Here is a 16,844-nt window from a genome sequence, read left to right as displayed (position 1 = left end):
AAATGAGCATGGCAGTCCTACTGATAACTGGTGTGGTGGGATTCTTTTTTCGTGTCAAAATACCTTGTAAGAACCTGTGAGGAGTCACTTATAACCTATGTTTTTAGTGAATCCAGTTCAAGTAATTATATCCTATAGTCACTATAGTTTAGTGTGTCTATCGACCTTATAAGTGAATGTACACTATATCACGTGCATGTTAATCAACCTATGGAGTTGCTGAGTCAGCACATTGAGTAAGGGTGAGGGTCCTTTTCATTTGTCCCCTGTCCCCTGTATTTTTCATTAATTTTACTTCCCGTTGGGTACTGTGTTTTTGAGTTACACCAGTTGACCAATGAAATCGTAGTAGCACGTCGTGCCCTATACGAGACAAAGATAATGTGATTGTAACCTTCTAATGTGCTTTTGATTACAAATGCAGACCTTTACGTCCCGACTGATTCCTTTTCCAAATCAATTACATTTTTATCCAAAACAAATAACATGACATAGGTTTGTACTGACATGACTCACTGAATTTCCTTTTGAAAAGCCATTCATCCATCCATTTTATTTTGCTGAATTGAATGCTGGAGCCCATCCCAGATGTCAATGGGCAGGAGGCAGGATAGATCCTGAACTGGTTGCCAGCCAATCGCAGGGCACGTGGAGACAGACAACAGTTGCACTCACAATCAAACCTACGAGAAGTACTAAAAGGACTAAAAGGCGAACTAACAGGTTTTTGAGGTTCAGAATTGTAGCTGATAGACAGAGGTTCAAATACTTATTTGCAGCTGTATCACACAAATATATTGTTAAAAAATCATACATTGTGATTTCTGGATTTTTCTTTTTAGATTATCTCTCTTACAGTGGACATGCACCTACGATGAAAATTTCAGACCCCTCTATGATTTCTAAGTGGGAGAATTTGCAATATAGTAGGGTGTTCAAATACTTATTTTCTTCACTCTTGGTGTGACAGAAGAATTTCAGGTTGAGATTGGACACTTGAGGATAAGCGGCAGAGAAAATGGATGGATGGATGGATGGATGGATGGATGGATGTATCCAGAGGTGAGAGAGTGAGTACATTGGTAGAAGGGTGCTGAGGATGGAGCTGCCAGGCAAAAGAGCGAGAGGAAGACCAAAGAGAAGTTAATGGATGTTGTGAAGGAAGACATAAGGGCAGATGATGTTAGAGAGGAAGATGCAGGAGATAGGCTTAGATGGAAAAAGATGACATGCTGTGGCGACCCCTAATGCGACAAGCCGAAAGGAAAAGAAGAAGAGATGAATAGGATCCAGGGAGCCAGGGAGCAATGAATATACCCACTCCTGCTCAGCGCCTCTCACCGTGGGCACCGCCAGAGTGGAACAGAGACAAGCCCTCTCTAGACGACCGGTACCAGAACCCAAGCGGTACGTAGAGGCGAGTCTGACTATATCTAGTTGGAACTTATCGGCCTCACGCACCAACTCGGGTTCCTTCACTGCCAAAGAGGTGACATTCCATGTCCCTATAGCTAGTTTCTGGAGCCGGGGATCAGATCGCCTTTGGCCAGCGCCCTACTCAAATCACACTCGACCCCTATGGCCCCTCTCACATATAGTCACCCCATTGGAAGGGGACCCATGTTACCGTTTTGGGCTGTACCCGGCCGAGCCCCATGGGTGGAGCCCCGGGCACCACCTTCGAGCCCCACCTCTAGGCCTGGCTCCAGAGGCGAGGCAGAGTGACCCGCGTCCATGCTGGGGAAACTGAGATCCAATATTTGAACTCGTCATAGGGGTTTTGGAGTCATACTTTCTCTGGTCACTCACCTAGGAGCTTTTTGCCATGGGTGACCCTACCAGGGGCGTGAATCCCCCAGACAACTTAGCTCCGAGGATCATCAGGACACACAAACCCCTACGCCATGATAAGGTGACTGCTCAAGGTGGGGTGAATGCCTGTCATGAGTCAGGAAAATTTGGAAATCATCAATTACATTTTGTTACATGTGAATTTAGAATAATTAAATGTCCTTTAGTCAAACCAGCAAAATCTAACAAATGAGTTGTATTGTGTTTAAGACAATTTAATCACACACAATACAATACAATACAACAACACACTAACACAAAAATAGAGGTACAATGGCAGTTTAGTTACTTGTAACACGAGCTAACAAATGAAACGACGTATAGTCACCACATTCCGAACGGATGTCCTCGTAGGCGAATGTTTTTAGTTCCTGTTGGCAAATGTTATTAAGGTTAAGACGCGAGGCAGAGAGCAGGATCGTGGAGGCGTGTCCAAAGCAGCGGTTGGTTGTAAGAAGCTCCGCCTAAAAGGTATCCTCTCCTTGTATAGGCACTTTTCAACCCTGATGTCCTCTCACGTCTTGATTCACCACCCTCTAACTCAGTGGAAACAGAACCTATCCATCCCCCATCCTGCTTTGTTGGGGCTGCCACATGCGAAAGTCAACAAGTAATTCAGAAAGCTCAAAGAATCCAACCAGATCTCAAGACTTGACGACAAGACCGCCACGTGGTGCCTAATTCTACCTGCAAAGAAGTACTTCAGTGGGCCCATAACTTTCCTGTCATCCTGGAAACACTCATTCAATTCATCCGATAACATTTCTGGTGGCCAAGACTGGAAAGACACGAGAGACTTCATCCTAGCCTGTGCTATCAGTGCTCGAGGAAAGACTTCGCATCAACTCCCAGCTGGTGTATACGCCTCTTACCCATTCCAAGCCACCCATGGTCCCCCACTGCCTTGACTTCGCGACCATTCCCCCCGATTGTAACACCATCATCATTACCATCATAGTCTCCAAGTATGTCCATCATGTAAACCTTCCCAAGTTACACTCCGCTATTGACACCGCTAACCTTCTAGTCCTTCACGTGTTAATACTTCCCAGGATCCCCAGTAACAGTGTCTCAGAACAAATGTCCTCATTCCTCCTCCCACGTTTGTGCACCAGGCAGTTTGTTTTCCAGCTACTATTCTCCATCCAACAGCCAGATGGAGTGGGCAAATCAAAATCTGAAATCTGCTCTTTTCTACGTTGTTGCACCCAATCCCGCCTCCTGGACTGCCTTTCTCACTTCGGTTGAATATGCCCAGAACCCCCTCACCAGATTTGCCAAGTGCATGTCTCCTTTTAAGATGTGATGGTTTCCAAAAGCCTCTGTTTAAGGAACAGGAGCACACAGTGGAGATTCGTACAATGAAGGAGCACCTGCGACGTGTCTAATCTATTTGGAAGGAGGTCAGGGCTGCCGTGGCTCAATCCGCCAAAAGAAACATGGGGCAGGGCGGATCTTCATTACTCCTCTACATCTGTATAGAAGGTGGGTCAGATGGTTAGTTCCTTCACTGACACCCCCCCCCCAACCCTCCCAAACCGAATCCTGTAATCTTTCAGCACTCTTCATTGGACCTTCTCTGGCCAATAGAAACCTCAATCCCACCTCTGTGCAGCTGAAGTTTCCCCAATAACTCAAGATCCCACAGACATTTCATTTATCTCTGCTCAAGCAGGTCTGCACCAGTAGCCTTTGCCCATCAGCTGTACCCTAAGTCCCTCCATGTCATTGACCAACATCCTTGTCTTGACGGTGTCACAGATGCTGGATGTGTGGCCCGTGTAGGGGCTTTCATTCCTGATGGACTGGAGGGTTATGATCCGTAAATGTATATTAGATGACTTGTTTATTAGGGAGTATTATACGGCCAACCCTGGTATGGGAATGGTGGGAGTTGGGGGCGGGGGTTTCTTTGGAGCTTGGACGGCACTTTTTGCGTCTCTTTTCCCTCTGTCTCCAGCATTAACCAACTCCTCGCCTGTGTACCTGTTCTCAATCAGCACTAATTTCTGTCTCCATTTAAGCCTGCCAGATCCAGTGATCCAGTGCAAAAGTATTCACGCCCTTATACAGTACACATGCCGATACACATGTTAAATATTTACTCAGTCACTTGTATCTACAGTATTCTTATTCCCTTCTTTTTTAACTTTCGTCTCCAGTCCAAAACCATTTGACTACCAATTGAGACAGTTAAGGATCAAATTACTGTAATTTCTTGTGTATAATGTGCATTTTTCCTCAAAAAAATAAGAAAAAAGTCAATAGTGTACATTATAGATGGGTGCATGGGAAAAGGAAAAAAACTTTCCCATTTTATAAATGTATGGTGCCATCTAAAGGTTATGAAACACCTGTATACTTTATTTCCAATAAGTCACTGCGACCTAGTGGTTATGAAAAAGGTCTGGTCTACATTTTCATTCCAATATGACAGAGGGTACATATGACTGCATATACTGTACAGTGTATAGAAAGTTGTGTTCGTAAGTTTACACACCCAGACGGAACTTGTGATTTTTTTTTTAATACGACTGGTGACTGAATAAATCATTAATTTATTTTTTCTACGTTTTGCTGAATGATAATGTTTTTCTGAAATCCTTGACAGTTTAAATTGAATCCCATTAAAATAAAATTACATGTATTTCACCTGGTCCTTTGTATTTTCTTTAAAGAATTGTACAAATCTTACAAATTCATGGATAATCAAACATATGAGCACAATTGTATGTTTTGTCATTTAATTAAAAACTGTGGGGCTCTGAATTTCAAAATAAGAGCACATAAATAAAAAGAACATGTTTTCCAATAAATTAAGAATAAGAATTAAGAATACCGTAATTATTTGACAAAGACCACCACAATACTCATAATATTTCATGTTTTCATCATATGGGTAGAAGCAAAACCATGCATTGTAAAAATGAATTATACACAGGTCCAAGCGTTTACCAGAATTTTTAGATCAACGTTGGGTGTGCATATTATACAGTTCATGGGTGCACATTATACATGACAAAATTCAGTACAAGAAAATGGCTCATGTATGATTTTCATGCAACTGACCTGGGCATTTGCAGCCTCAATGGCAGCAGTCAACGCCTTCATGCTGTCAATGCTTTCAGTTGAGTTACTGAGCCCGGACTGGATCGTCATGTCACCTCTTGGTCCCTCTTCTTCCATGTAAGCATCCTGGTTGGTTTTCAAAAATGTGATTTTTTTTTTTCATCCTAAAATATTCAGTGACCACTTTCAAAAATGACATCCTCTCCCTAATTTTGGAAGTTGTACTTGACCTTGTCAGTGAGTCCAGAAAAATAAATGGGGTAGGAAACTACATTGTAACTTTTTTATTTTTTCTTGTTGAGTGTTTAATTATTTAACCCAGCACTTGACACCAGTGTGAAAATTACCCCAGAATGCTGGCAAAATATAAGCAAATCATCAGCATCATCATCAATTTATGTCCAACAACAGTAGGGTACTTGGATGGGAAATTGACCACAGCCACAACACGCACAGTGAAGTAGCAATGACTGGGTACAATAGCACTACATACATGTATTTAGTCATTTTACTTGGAAATGTTAAACATTAAAGCTTTAACACATTCGTCACAGCCAGTTACTCAAGCTCATTTGGACTGAATGACTTCTCGTTTTTTCTCCAAAAAGATTTTAACATTGATTTGGCATGTTGTGATAGATGTTGACATCTCCCTTTGACAAAAGTCAGTTGAGAGAGGCTTCCAAAGCCCCCTGCAACCTTGAACAGAATGAAAATGGATGCAAGGATTATCCCCAAGTTTGGGAATTTGACCGACATTTGCTGAAAAATAGTATATGCTTCAAAAGCTGCACAGAGCTTCAGAGTTGGAATTGTGAGAAGAAAATACACAATTACACAATTGTTTGGTGATAGACATTTTAGACTAAAAATCCTGCTCTTTACCTGTGCAGACTCTGTGCTGCTCTGTGCTGTGATCGAGATGTAGGGCTTGGAGGCCGCCGAACACGTGGAGGTTCGCGGTGGCACTGGTGGAGGAGTTTTCTTATATGTTGTGATACATGATGAAACTGTATGGAGAAAGAAAAGGAAATGTGTAAAAAGAAAAAGATAAAACTTGACAAACTGTATGACAAAAAATATTGATTATTCTACACATTATTTACACAGGCCAACTTCAGCGTTAATGCTCCACAGCCACATCACCTAATGTTTTTGTTCTTAATTTGTAAACACATAATCAATAATAGCTAAACTTCAGGGTTCAGAAAGACAGTGTATGTGGTGTGTCTGTGTGAGTGTGTCCAGGGAAGGGCAGACCAAAGAGTACGGTTCGTACACAGCCTCAAAAAAATTTACATTTATATATATATATATATATATTTTGTTTCAGTGAACTGAGCTTCAATATATTTATATTATAATAAAGAAGAATGAAATTAATATATACAATCTAATATGAGAAGGCCACTGGTAATATAGTAGTACACATGCCTTGCTTTGGTGCGTGCAACATGGCTACAATTCCCACTCAGTGATAGTGTCAATGTCTGTTCTGCGACTGACTTACGACCAGTTCAGGGTTTAGTCTGCCTTTTTCCCACAGTTAGCTGGGATAGGCTCCAGCACTCCCGTGATCCTTGTGAGGATAAGTGGCTTGGAAAATAGATGGGTGCATAGATCAAATAAAACAAGAGGACCATGGTGAAGTACAGTATTTACAGTACTTTTGAAACCAGCTCACCTTTTCTCACTCCCGTTTTCGCACAAAGTATAGATGCATTCACAGCCCCTCGGAATTAAGAGTGCTAAGCACAATAGAGCACTTCATGCTCTCACAACCACCCAACAGAAACATACAACGATAAATATACATAACTGTAGAGAAGCATCAGTCTTTTAAGTAGGAATTTGGAGGATGCGTGTGCACGGTCCTGAGTTTATTCAGCAGTGTGCACCATTGATATATAAATAATGTTAATATATTTCATATACCTTGTTCTAATTCCCCAGAGTCCGTTTTGTCAGTGCCGTTGTTAGATGTGGCTCCAGGACACTCACCGTTGCACTATGATTTGTTTTATGTGTCTGTTGTAAAAATGCTTCTGACTGACAAATAACTGTCAAATAAGAGCTTCAACTAGATCTTCCATGATGGCTATGTAAATCTTACTGGTTTAACAGCATGTGATAGGGTTGATTTAGAAAATGACTTTTTCATTCAGTTTTTTTTATTCACTCGCTTATTCTCACTTTTTTCTTTCCTTGCCGGAGACAAATTCCATGTGTGTTGTTACATATTTGGCTATTAAAGCTGATTTTGATTCTAATTCTGATACTGATAGAAAACCATATACTGTACTGTAGTGCACATAATACAGACATCAACAAATGGACTTCGGTTTCCTCTCACAACCCAAAAAACATGCATGGTCAGTTAATTGAATACTAAATTTCCTGTAGGTGTGAATCTGAGTCTGAATGGTTGTTTGTTTATGTGCCCTGTGATTGGCTGGAGATCAGTTCAGGGTGTATTCTGCCTCTTGGCAGAAATCAGATGAGATAGCCACCAACATGCCCACAACCCTCGTGAGAATAACAGGTATGCTAAATGCTGGATGGATGGGACTTGTGCGTCGATGAAACGAGAGTTACAGCGGTATGGAAGTACAAAAAAATAGAACAACTTGTTAAATACTTTTATATTTCAGATAAGAAATAAACAAAAGCCTATAAACTTCTAGATTTCAGAAAACACAGTTACAAAAGCAGAAATAGTTTTACATTTCAGAAACTGTAAAAGTAGAAACACTTTCCATTTCAAAAAATAAATTGAAAAAAAACAAAACACTTTTACATTTCAGAAAACACTAGCAAAATCAGAAAGACTCCTACAAAAATGAAACAAATTACAATTGAGACAAACCGAAAAGCGAACATCCAACATTATGAGGAATCCCTCGCATTTTCCTGGAAGGACACAGCCTGATCCATTACAAGTGGCTCCAGGACACTCACCGCTGCACTATGATTTGGCTGCTGCATCCTCATAGAACATGCTCTACTGCTTCCTGACGGTAAAAGAAGTTTTTAACTTAAGTTTGCCGGCATTGATATTAGTACTTTTAACGCTACAACCTACCACACTCTGTGTAACGTGGTCAAAATCCACTGGACTAGACCATCATATAAAAATATGAGTTAATGACACACAACCGCTAATTGAGCGACTGGTTACATGAACGTCCTGAACAGTGATGCTGTCTAGGCGTTTGACGCTGTATTGGCAATGTATTGTTCTTGATCACACTTCTAACCAAAGAAAGATAGATTAACAATTGAGGAAGAAACAGGTTGTTAGAGAGAGAGGATGTTGCTGAGAATTAATGGAAAAGTGTGCATATTTACAAGGATGCTGCGAGCTCATTTGAACGTAGATTCTCATCATAAACTTTCCTTTTTTTTTTTTAACCCATGCACAGGCACATTAAACATGATGAATAAAGGTTAGTTGTGGTATAAAATATTTCATGTTTACATGCTACTTATATGGCTTGAGCTGAGGCAACGTGGCGGCAGGGCTCGCAAACCTGGAAATGTATTTTCACCGTATTTTGATTGAATATAAACTGGGTCGACCAAGTGCAAAGGAGATTATAACTTTCAATTTCACGTTAAAAAACAGTGGCTGATCCATCGGCTGCTCAAGAAACCGTTGCCACCACCCACACTGGTTTGGCAATACAGATAGTTTTTGACTGTTGTCACAGACCTCTCCGGTTTAGAACGCGGTCGCCAGTTTGGATGGATGAATACGAGTAAACAAACTGTAACTCAGCAGAAATCATTTCAGAAAAGCGTATGAATGGGGGTGCACTGCTATGTTATTGGTTGCTCAAACGAAACTGGGTATTGTAAAGTGTCTTTCTTTCAACTGCCAACTGCGATCAAGAACCAGTGCGAGAAAAATGAGCAGTTATCAACCAAACGGTGATAACTGTGGCTGTCTCGTACCAGCAGAGCTGATCTAACAGCAAAATCATTCTCTTATGTCAGAGTTTGCTCTGAGCATTTTGTTCTTGGTAGGTATTCGATACCTTTTAGAATTTCACACCTACTTAACAATATGTTCTGTGCAGGAAAAGTATTCTTGAGGACCACGGGCCTACATAATACTCATGTGTGAATGCAATGCATGTCTCTCAAAATCAGTATTTTCTGTCAGCCCACGAAAGCAACTAAAACCGAACTGAACCCCCCCCCCCCCCAGATCTCTATAATGAATACGTCTTAATCTTTATTTCATTGTTTCACATATTCTGTTTGCACTTGCTTTTCTCATTCCCATCGTTATGTGCATGTTTGCAAAAATGAAAATAATAATCCACGTCTCTTTCGTTGGTATAATGAACATAATTTTAACACAATGATGACTGTAACCATGCGAATGAATACTTTCAACAGCATTCACTCAGAAATTAAGTAGCCTCAGCCTACATACTTAAATTGCATTGTGCGCAGTTCAAAATTCTTGCTCCATTTGTGTTTCTCCAAGGTATATGGGTCAACATTGTCGATCAAAGCGCACTTGTTGTTGTAACGGTTTCTTGAAACAACATCTAATGAGCCCTGATAACTTTCCAAAGTCAAGCTTAGCCATCATGCATCCCTTTTAACAGTTGTACGAACATTTGTGTAACTCCAGTCTGTATTCAAAAGCGATAGAGTGAACAGGGCATTAGTAGAGTGAAACCATCCAACATGGCCACGTGCCCGGATGAGGTCACATGGTCGAAAACTATCTATAGTTCAGTCGGATTTGGCAGCAGTGCTCAGCCACCATAATCCTAATTAACCTTATCCTCCTCATCTCTTTATGCTATCCATCCATCCATCCATCCATCCATCCATCCATCCATCCATCCATCCATCCATCCATGTAAGAAATGTGAGGGTAACGATCTACCTGCTCCACCTTGCCGCCCTGTTTATGTTATGTTTTCTGAAACGTAAAAGTTTTTTGACTTTTGTTAATTTGTTTTCTGATTACAAATGGTAACAAATCTGCATTTATTGGTTTAGTGCACCCAAGTACTCAATACCCACAGACTTCCTGGGGTCAGATAGAGGGGGACGTGGCAGAGGTGAGTAGGAGAAGGCAAGGTCCCCAGGGGAAAGATGAGAGAGGGATCTCCTGTCCAGGCCATGGAGGAAGGAGGATTTTTTTAAGGAGAGAACAAAGTGTGATTGGGTTTCTTGTTTTGGCGGGTACTCTAGAACACAACATACAATTTGACTTGTAGCGTGCACCTGTGACACCTCTTAATAAAACTATTAGCCCAAACTTCAGTCTCTGAAAGTGCTTCTTCCATTTGCTGCCTGGACTCGAGAGGAAAATACACTTCAAATTTGTGATGCTGTTTTAAACTTCCAGGCCACTGTAGAGTGTTGCAGATTCAACTGCATGAAAAATACCTTAGTTTTATGAAAAAAAATCCCATCACTGTGACTTTTTGAAGTGCGTTTCGCCAGCAGTTAGCTGGGACAGGCTCCAGCATGATAGTGAGGATAATTGGTGGAGAAAATGGTTAGATGGATGGATGGATGGATGGATGGAAAATGTAAGTAAAGGGAAAAAATCCAAACATGTCCCATATCCAAGTTAGTGCCCTTGTCATGAACTTGTGACAAAGCCAAATATCTTCACTACATAACTATGTTACAACAGTAAAAGGACGATAAATTTAATTTAATCAGTTAGTGTTAAGTTAAAAAGTTAAAATAACAGTGACATCTTATTTGTTGTGGATAAAATTGAAAAATGAATACATCTAAAGCAGGGCTTGATAGAGATGTCACAAATTTGTATATTGTGTTTCTCTTTTACTACTCATACTCATTCACGATAACATATTTTTAGATTTTTCTTGTATATTTTTCTCAAAATCCTAAATATTGAAAGTAAATGCCAATGCACTTACTTAAAGCAATTAATTTGGTTGAGAAAAATGTCAGAAATGAAACTTCTTGAATTGTCAAACTACTGGAAGCAAAAACAAAAACCTTATGAAGCTGGGATGTTTGTGATCAAATAAATAAAAACACAATATAATGATTTGCAAATCATGTTCAACTTATATTTAATTGAATACACTATTTAAGTACATATTGTATGACTGATTGGTTTGAATGTCAAAATATGTCGATTCGATCAATGACATCATTGATCGGCTCAGAGAAAGACATTTACTCCAAGTTATGCACAGTTAATCTGAATCCAAAAGCTACTTTATTTTTTTTTCTTAGTAATATTGATATAATTTTTTCCCTTGTCTTTTGACATAGTACTATAAATGTATGATGCACAATAATGTTATTTTTTTTTTTAAATGACACTGGGAGAGGCAAGTTAGCTGAGACAAGAACACAATTGCACTATCTCAGACTACTGCAATTAAATATTGTATTCCAAAACCACAGCATCCCTTTTTTATGATTATTGGGCTTTATCTTGTCAACTCAAATACAAAGACCAGAAAGTGGGGGAAAAATGGGTGTTGGTGGTCCAGTGCTCAAGACAGCAGAGGACTTTGACTAAAGCTTCGTTGAGGTATATTCACGCCCTTTAAATATGATACGCCTCACAACCCATCAGCAAAACCATACGAAGCCTAGCAGGCTAGTGCTACCGCTCGTGGTTGTGTGTAAACATGCTGCCGTTATGTTGAACAGATGACCTGACTAGAGCAGCGAATTCCCACCCTTTTGGATCTAAGGCACATACCAGTACTTGAGAATTGAAAAATCTCTCTGCACACCAACAAACAAAATGTCACAAAAAGTATATACATTAATTGCTGTATGTACTTACATCTAAATGTGACCGTGAAATTGTTCTGACACTATGCCTCACTGACATAAATTGATGAACAAAGTTATATTATTTATTGCAAATACAGTGACGAAAATATTAGTATTTGAACTTTTTTTTTTTTAACCCATTCATAGGCAGCATCCCATTTTCGGGACTTGATTTTCACGTATTACACCTTCTGTATTCTTTTCCCTTGAAAAATATATCCTTTAATGAGCAAGGTCCTATTTTTGGAACGATCTACTAAGAAAACCCAAGTACCCTTTCGCGGACAGCGTCCCATTTTTGGGACGAGATTATAAATTACTAAAGTTATCATATAACTTAACCATAAACAAAAAAGTGTTATTTCCTTGATTGTGGCATGTTAGGAGACTTTTATCTCAATAAGATGAAAAATGTCCACCCTGCCCATGAATGGGTTGATTTATTTTTTCTTAACTTCTAAAGAGTTACCGGGGGTTCACTCTCATGCAGTGTCCGGCTTTCATTACTGCAGACAGCATGATCATAGCTAGAAACTTAACCCTTTCAGTGTCGTGTGAGTTTTGTACAGGGAGAAGGGGTCTTGAAGCAATGTACTGTGATTTAATTTCCCTTCCCGTAAACTTAGTATCTTGTTACTTAAATTGTTGGCTGCCCAGCCCCCTCTAGCTTTTCCCTGTGTTAGTTCAACTTTTCCCAATTCCCTTGTCGCAGTCCTCCTCTCCACTTTTCTGTTTCTATGTTGGGGGCTTCTTGGCATCTGTACAGGTCATTTGAAGCTACGCTAAGACTTCAGAGATGAAGTTTTATTACAAGTTCTCTCAATTAGAAATCATGGAGGGGTCTGAAATTTTCATTGTAGGTGCATCTCCACTGTGAGAGAGATAATCTAAAAAGAAAAATCCAGAAATCACAATGTATGATTTTTTTAACGATTTTTTGTGTGATACATTTGCAAATAAGTATTTGAACACCTGAGGAAACCAATGTTAATATTTGGTACAGTAGCATTTCTTTGCAATTACAGAGGTAAATCGTTTCCTGTAGTTGTTCACCAGGTTTGCACACACTGCAGCAGAGATTTTGGCCCGCTCCTCCACACAGATCTTCTCTAGATCAGACAGGTTTCTGTGCTGTCGCTGAGAAAGACAGAGTATCAGCTCCCTCCAAAGATTTTCTATTGAGTTTAGGTCTGGAGACTGGCTAGGTCACAGCAGAACCTTGATATGTTTCTTACCGAGCCACTTCTTGGTTTTCCTGGCTGTGTGCTTCGGGTCATTGACATGTTGAAAGACCCAGCCACGACCCATCATCAATACTCTGACTGAGGGAAAGAGATTGTAAAATCTCAGAATATATGGCTGCGGTCATCCTCTCCTTAATACAGTGCAGTCATCCTGTCCCATCCGCAGAAAAACACCCCCAAAGCATGATGGTACCACCCCCATGCTTCACAGTAGGAATGGTGTTCTTGGGATGGAACTCATCATTCGTCTTCCTCCAAACACGGTTAGTGGAATTATGACCAAAAAGTTCCATTTTGGTCTCATCTGACCACAAAACTTTTTCCCATGAGTCCAAACGGTCAATGGCAAACCCAAGACGGGCCTTGACATGTGCTGGTTTAAGCAGGGGAACCTTCCGTGCCATGCATGATTTCAAACCATGACGTCTTAGTCTATTACCAACAGTCGCCTTGGAAACGGTGGTCCCAGCTCTTTTCAGGTCATTGACCAAGCCCTGTCAAGTAGTCCTGGGCTGATTCCTCACCTTTCTAAGGATAATTGAGATCCCACGAGGTGATATCTTGAATGGGGCTCCACTCCGATTGAGAATGACCGTCATGTTTAGCTTCTTCCATTTTCTAATGATTGCTCCAACAGTGGACCTTTTTTCACCGAGCTGCTTGGGAATTTCTCCATAACCCTTTCCAGCCGTGTGGAGTTGTACAATTTTGTTTCTGGTGTCTTTGGACAGCTCTTTGGTCTTGGCCATGCTCCACGAGATGATATCATGTGTTTGGCTCCACTCCATTTGAGAGTGACTGTCATGTGTAGCTTCTTCCATTTTATAATGATTGCTCCAACAGTGGAGCTTTTTTCACCAAGCCGCTTGGCAATTTCTCGATAGCTCTTTCCAGCCGTGTGGAGTTGTACAATTTTGTCTCTGGTGTCTTTGGACAGCTCTTTGGTCTTGGCCATGCTACAAGTTTGAGTCTTACTGATTGTATGGGGTGGACAGGTGTCTTTATGCAGCTAATGACCTCACACCGGTGCATCTGATTCAGGATAATACATGGAGTGGAGGTGAAATTTTAAATGCAGACAAACATGTCTTTCTCACAGTGGACATGCACCTATAATGACAATTTCAGACCCTCCATGATTTCTAAGTGGGAGAACTTGCAATATAGTGGGGTGTTCAAATACCCATTTTCTTCACTGTATATTCATTCATCCATTTTCTTTGCCGCCTATCTGTCCAGCAGTCAATGGGCAGGAGACGGGCTCCACCCTGAAGTAGTTGTCAATCACAGTGTGTACATATATATATATGGCGGTGGTGGCACAGCTGGAAGGCATTGGCCTCACATTTCTGAGGTCCTGGGTTCAATCTCGGACCAGCCTGTGTGGAGTTTGTATGATCTCCCCGTGCCTCTGTGGGTTTCCTCCGGCCACTCTGGTTTCCTCCCACATCCCAAAAACATGCAAAATTAATTGGACATTCTAAATTGCCCCTAGGTGGGATTGTTAGTGCGGGTCTTTTCCTCTATGTGGCATGTGTTTGGCTGGCAACCAGTTCGGGGTGTACCCTGCCTCCTGCCCATTGACAGCTGGGATAGGCTCCAGCACTGCCGTGAGGATAAGCGGCTATGAAAATGGATGGATGGATGGATGGATGGATGGATGGATGGATGATGGATGGATGGATGGATGGATGGATGGATGGATGGATGGATGGACATTTAACCTTGGGGCTGTCCCTCTGATGATCTCAGTTCTAACCCTCACTCCAAGAGAAAACATCAATATCTTCATTATGAAACATTGAGCTCTGTTTCCTGTTGTCTACTCAAATGTCATTATCGCTAATCCGTAGATCATGGTTGACCTCACCACTGTCATAAATTTGGCCCTCATCCTAGAAGAGACTCTTTTGTCACATATCACACTTGACACATTCGTCCACCTGTTACAAGCTGCTTCGACCTGTTTCTTCAATTCCTTCCCATAGTCCCTATTGCTCTGAACTGTTGACTCAAAGTATTTAGTCTTTCAAACTCAAGGCTAATCTTCCTTCTTCTTCTTTCCAATGCATGCCTCCATCTTTCTGATTGTTTAACCATCTTCTCCCGACTTTCACTCCAGATCAAAATGTCATCTGTAAACATCATGGTCAATGGGGATTCCAATAGGGGCCACTGCAAAACAGGAAGGGGCTCAGGGCTTCCTACCACCTGAACCAGATCTCCTTATCATCTCTATTACATTTTTTGGTCAACCTATATATATTCTCTCCTTCTTTAGTGTACAACTTAGCATAGAAGTCATCATATGTTTCTTTTTGGCCTTCACCATCTTTACCTTCTGCCTATGTTGCATCTTTCTCCTTGTCTTCGTACTCTCAATGTCCCCTTCCAAGATAAATCTGCTCCTTGTATGGCTTCTTGTGCTTTGAGGTTCCACTACCAAGTCTCCTTCTTCCCTTTTCTTCCAGAAGATAGGGCAAGTACTTGCCTGCCTGTTTCTTTGGTCACCCTGACTGATGTGGTCCAGTCTTCTGGAAGGTCCTCCTTTCCACCAATAGGCTGTATCACCGCTTCTCAAAAAGTCACACAACACTTCATTTCTCAACTTGCAAAACATGGGTCTCTGCTCTGTCTTTGTCTTCCCCAACACCAGAGTATTCTTACAACCCGCCATACCATGCTGTCTTGCCATGTCACCTACCACTCCCTTACACTCAGTAACTTCCTTCGGATTACATCATCCGCACGAGATGTAATCCACCGTCACGCTGCCACCTTTGATCTTTTTACTTTACACAATGCTCCTTCCTCTTCAGGAAGAAGGTGTTGACGGGATCCATTTCCATAATAGTTGTAAAGTCTGCCACCATCTGTCCCTGCAAGTTCCTTTCGCAGAAGCAAAATTTACCCAGCACTTCTTCATCACTGTTTCCTTCACTAACATCCGCTACATTTCACACAAATCACAAATCTCTCTCTGTCTGGGATGCTCAGAACTACTTCATCTAACTCCTTCCAGAATTTCTCTTACACCTCATATGCACAGCTTTGAGGCTTGTCCGACATCTTCTGGAAGACCGTTTCAGATTTTAGCAACATGAAACTTAATTACACTTAACTTAAATTTAGTCTTTAGTCATGAATCTGGGCATCATGAGGAGACTACTCACTGAGGTTCTCAGAGCCTGAGAAGCTGCATGTACAGTATCTCTAACACATCAGATTTGCACTTAAGCGATAGACCATGAAGAGACTTGTACACAAGCAGAACCAATTTAAAGTCTTTTCTCAGAGCAACAGGAAGCCAGTGCCTGCATGACTACCAGGCTAATTTAGTCATATTTGCTGGTTCTAATCTGGACTCGGGCAGTTGTATTCTGGATGGAATGCACCTGTCTTATAGGTCCTTTAGATCAGACCAGTGAGCAGGATGTGACAGTCGTCTAATTTGCCGGAGACAAATGCATAATTTAGTGTCTCTAAATCAGACAAAACTGCTTTTATTATGGATTTTTTTTCATAGTAAAAAGCTGCTTTATGTTATTGCTTTAATTTTGCTCTTGAAATTTAGGTCTGACTCCAATATTGCACCTTGGGTTCCGACTTAATTATTAGGCTCGACAGTATAGGAGAGTCTGAGGGGCACAATGATTTCAGTTATGTCTAAGTTTTGCTGGAGAAATTCCTTTTGTATCCACACACTGAGCTGTTTGATACCGTGATAAATAAATAATAAATCATCATCATTGGGCCAATGTTCAACTACCATTACATGACTGTATATCTGTGGAGTTGTGGGCAGACACTTTCTACCTCTGTAATTGCTGGCCGCATGGGAGTACTGTATGATAAGATTGAACAATAACAGCCTTACAG

General features: G+C 41.0%; 1 protein-coding gene across 2 annotated transcripts in view; it reads right to left on the bottom strand.

Annotated features, from left to right (window-relative positions):
* The window catches only part of dlgap1a (discs, large (Drosophila) homolog-associated protein 1a), a 162,054-nt gene that overhangs the window by 26,977 nt on the left and 118,233 nt on the right, over positions 1-16,844 (bottom strand). For both annotated transcript variants that reach the window (XM_061838973.1, XM_061838974.1), the window contains exons 7-8: positions 5,806-5,930; positions 4,921-5,046 (exon numbers count right to left, since the gene is read on the bottom strand). In XM_061838973.1, coding sequence (XP_061694957.1) covers positions 4,921-5,046; positions 5,806-5,930 — 251 coding nt within the window. The remainder of the gene's footprint in view (positions 1-4,920; positions 5,047-5,805; positions 5,931-16,844) is intronic.

This window comes from Syngnathoides biaculeatus, chromosome 13 (genome assembly GCF_019802595.1).
Source record: "Syngnathoides biaculeatus isolate LvHL_M chromosome 13, ASM1980259v1, whole genome shotgun sequence".
NCBI lineage: Eukaryota > Metazoa > Chordata > Actinopteri > Syngnathiformes > Syngnathidae > Syngnathoides > Syngnathoides biaculeatus.
This window is presented reverse-complemented; position numbering and strand designations above follow the sequence as displayed.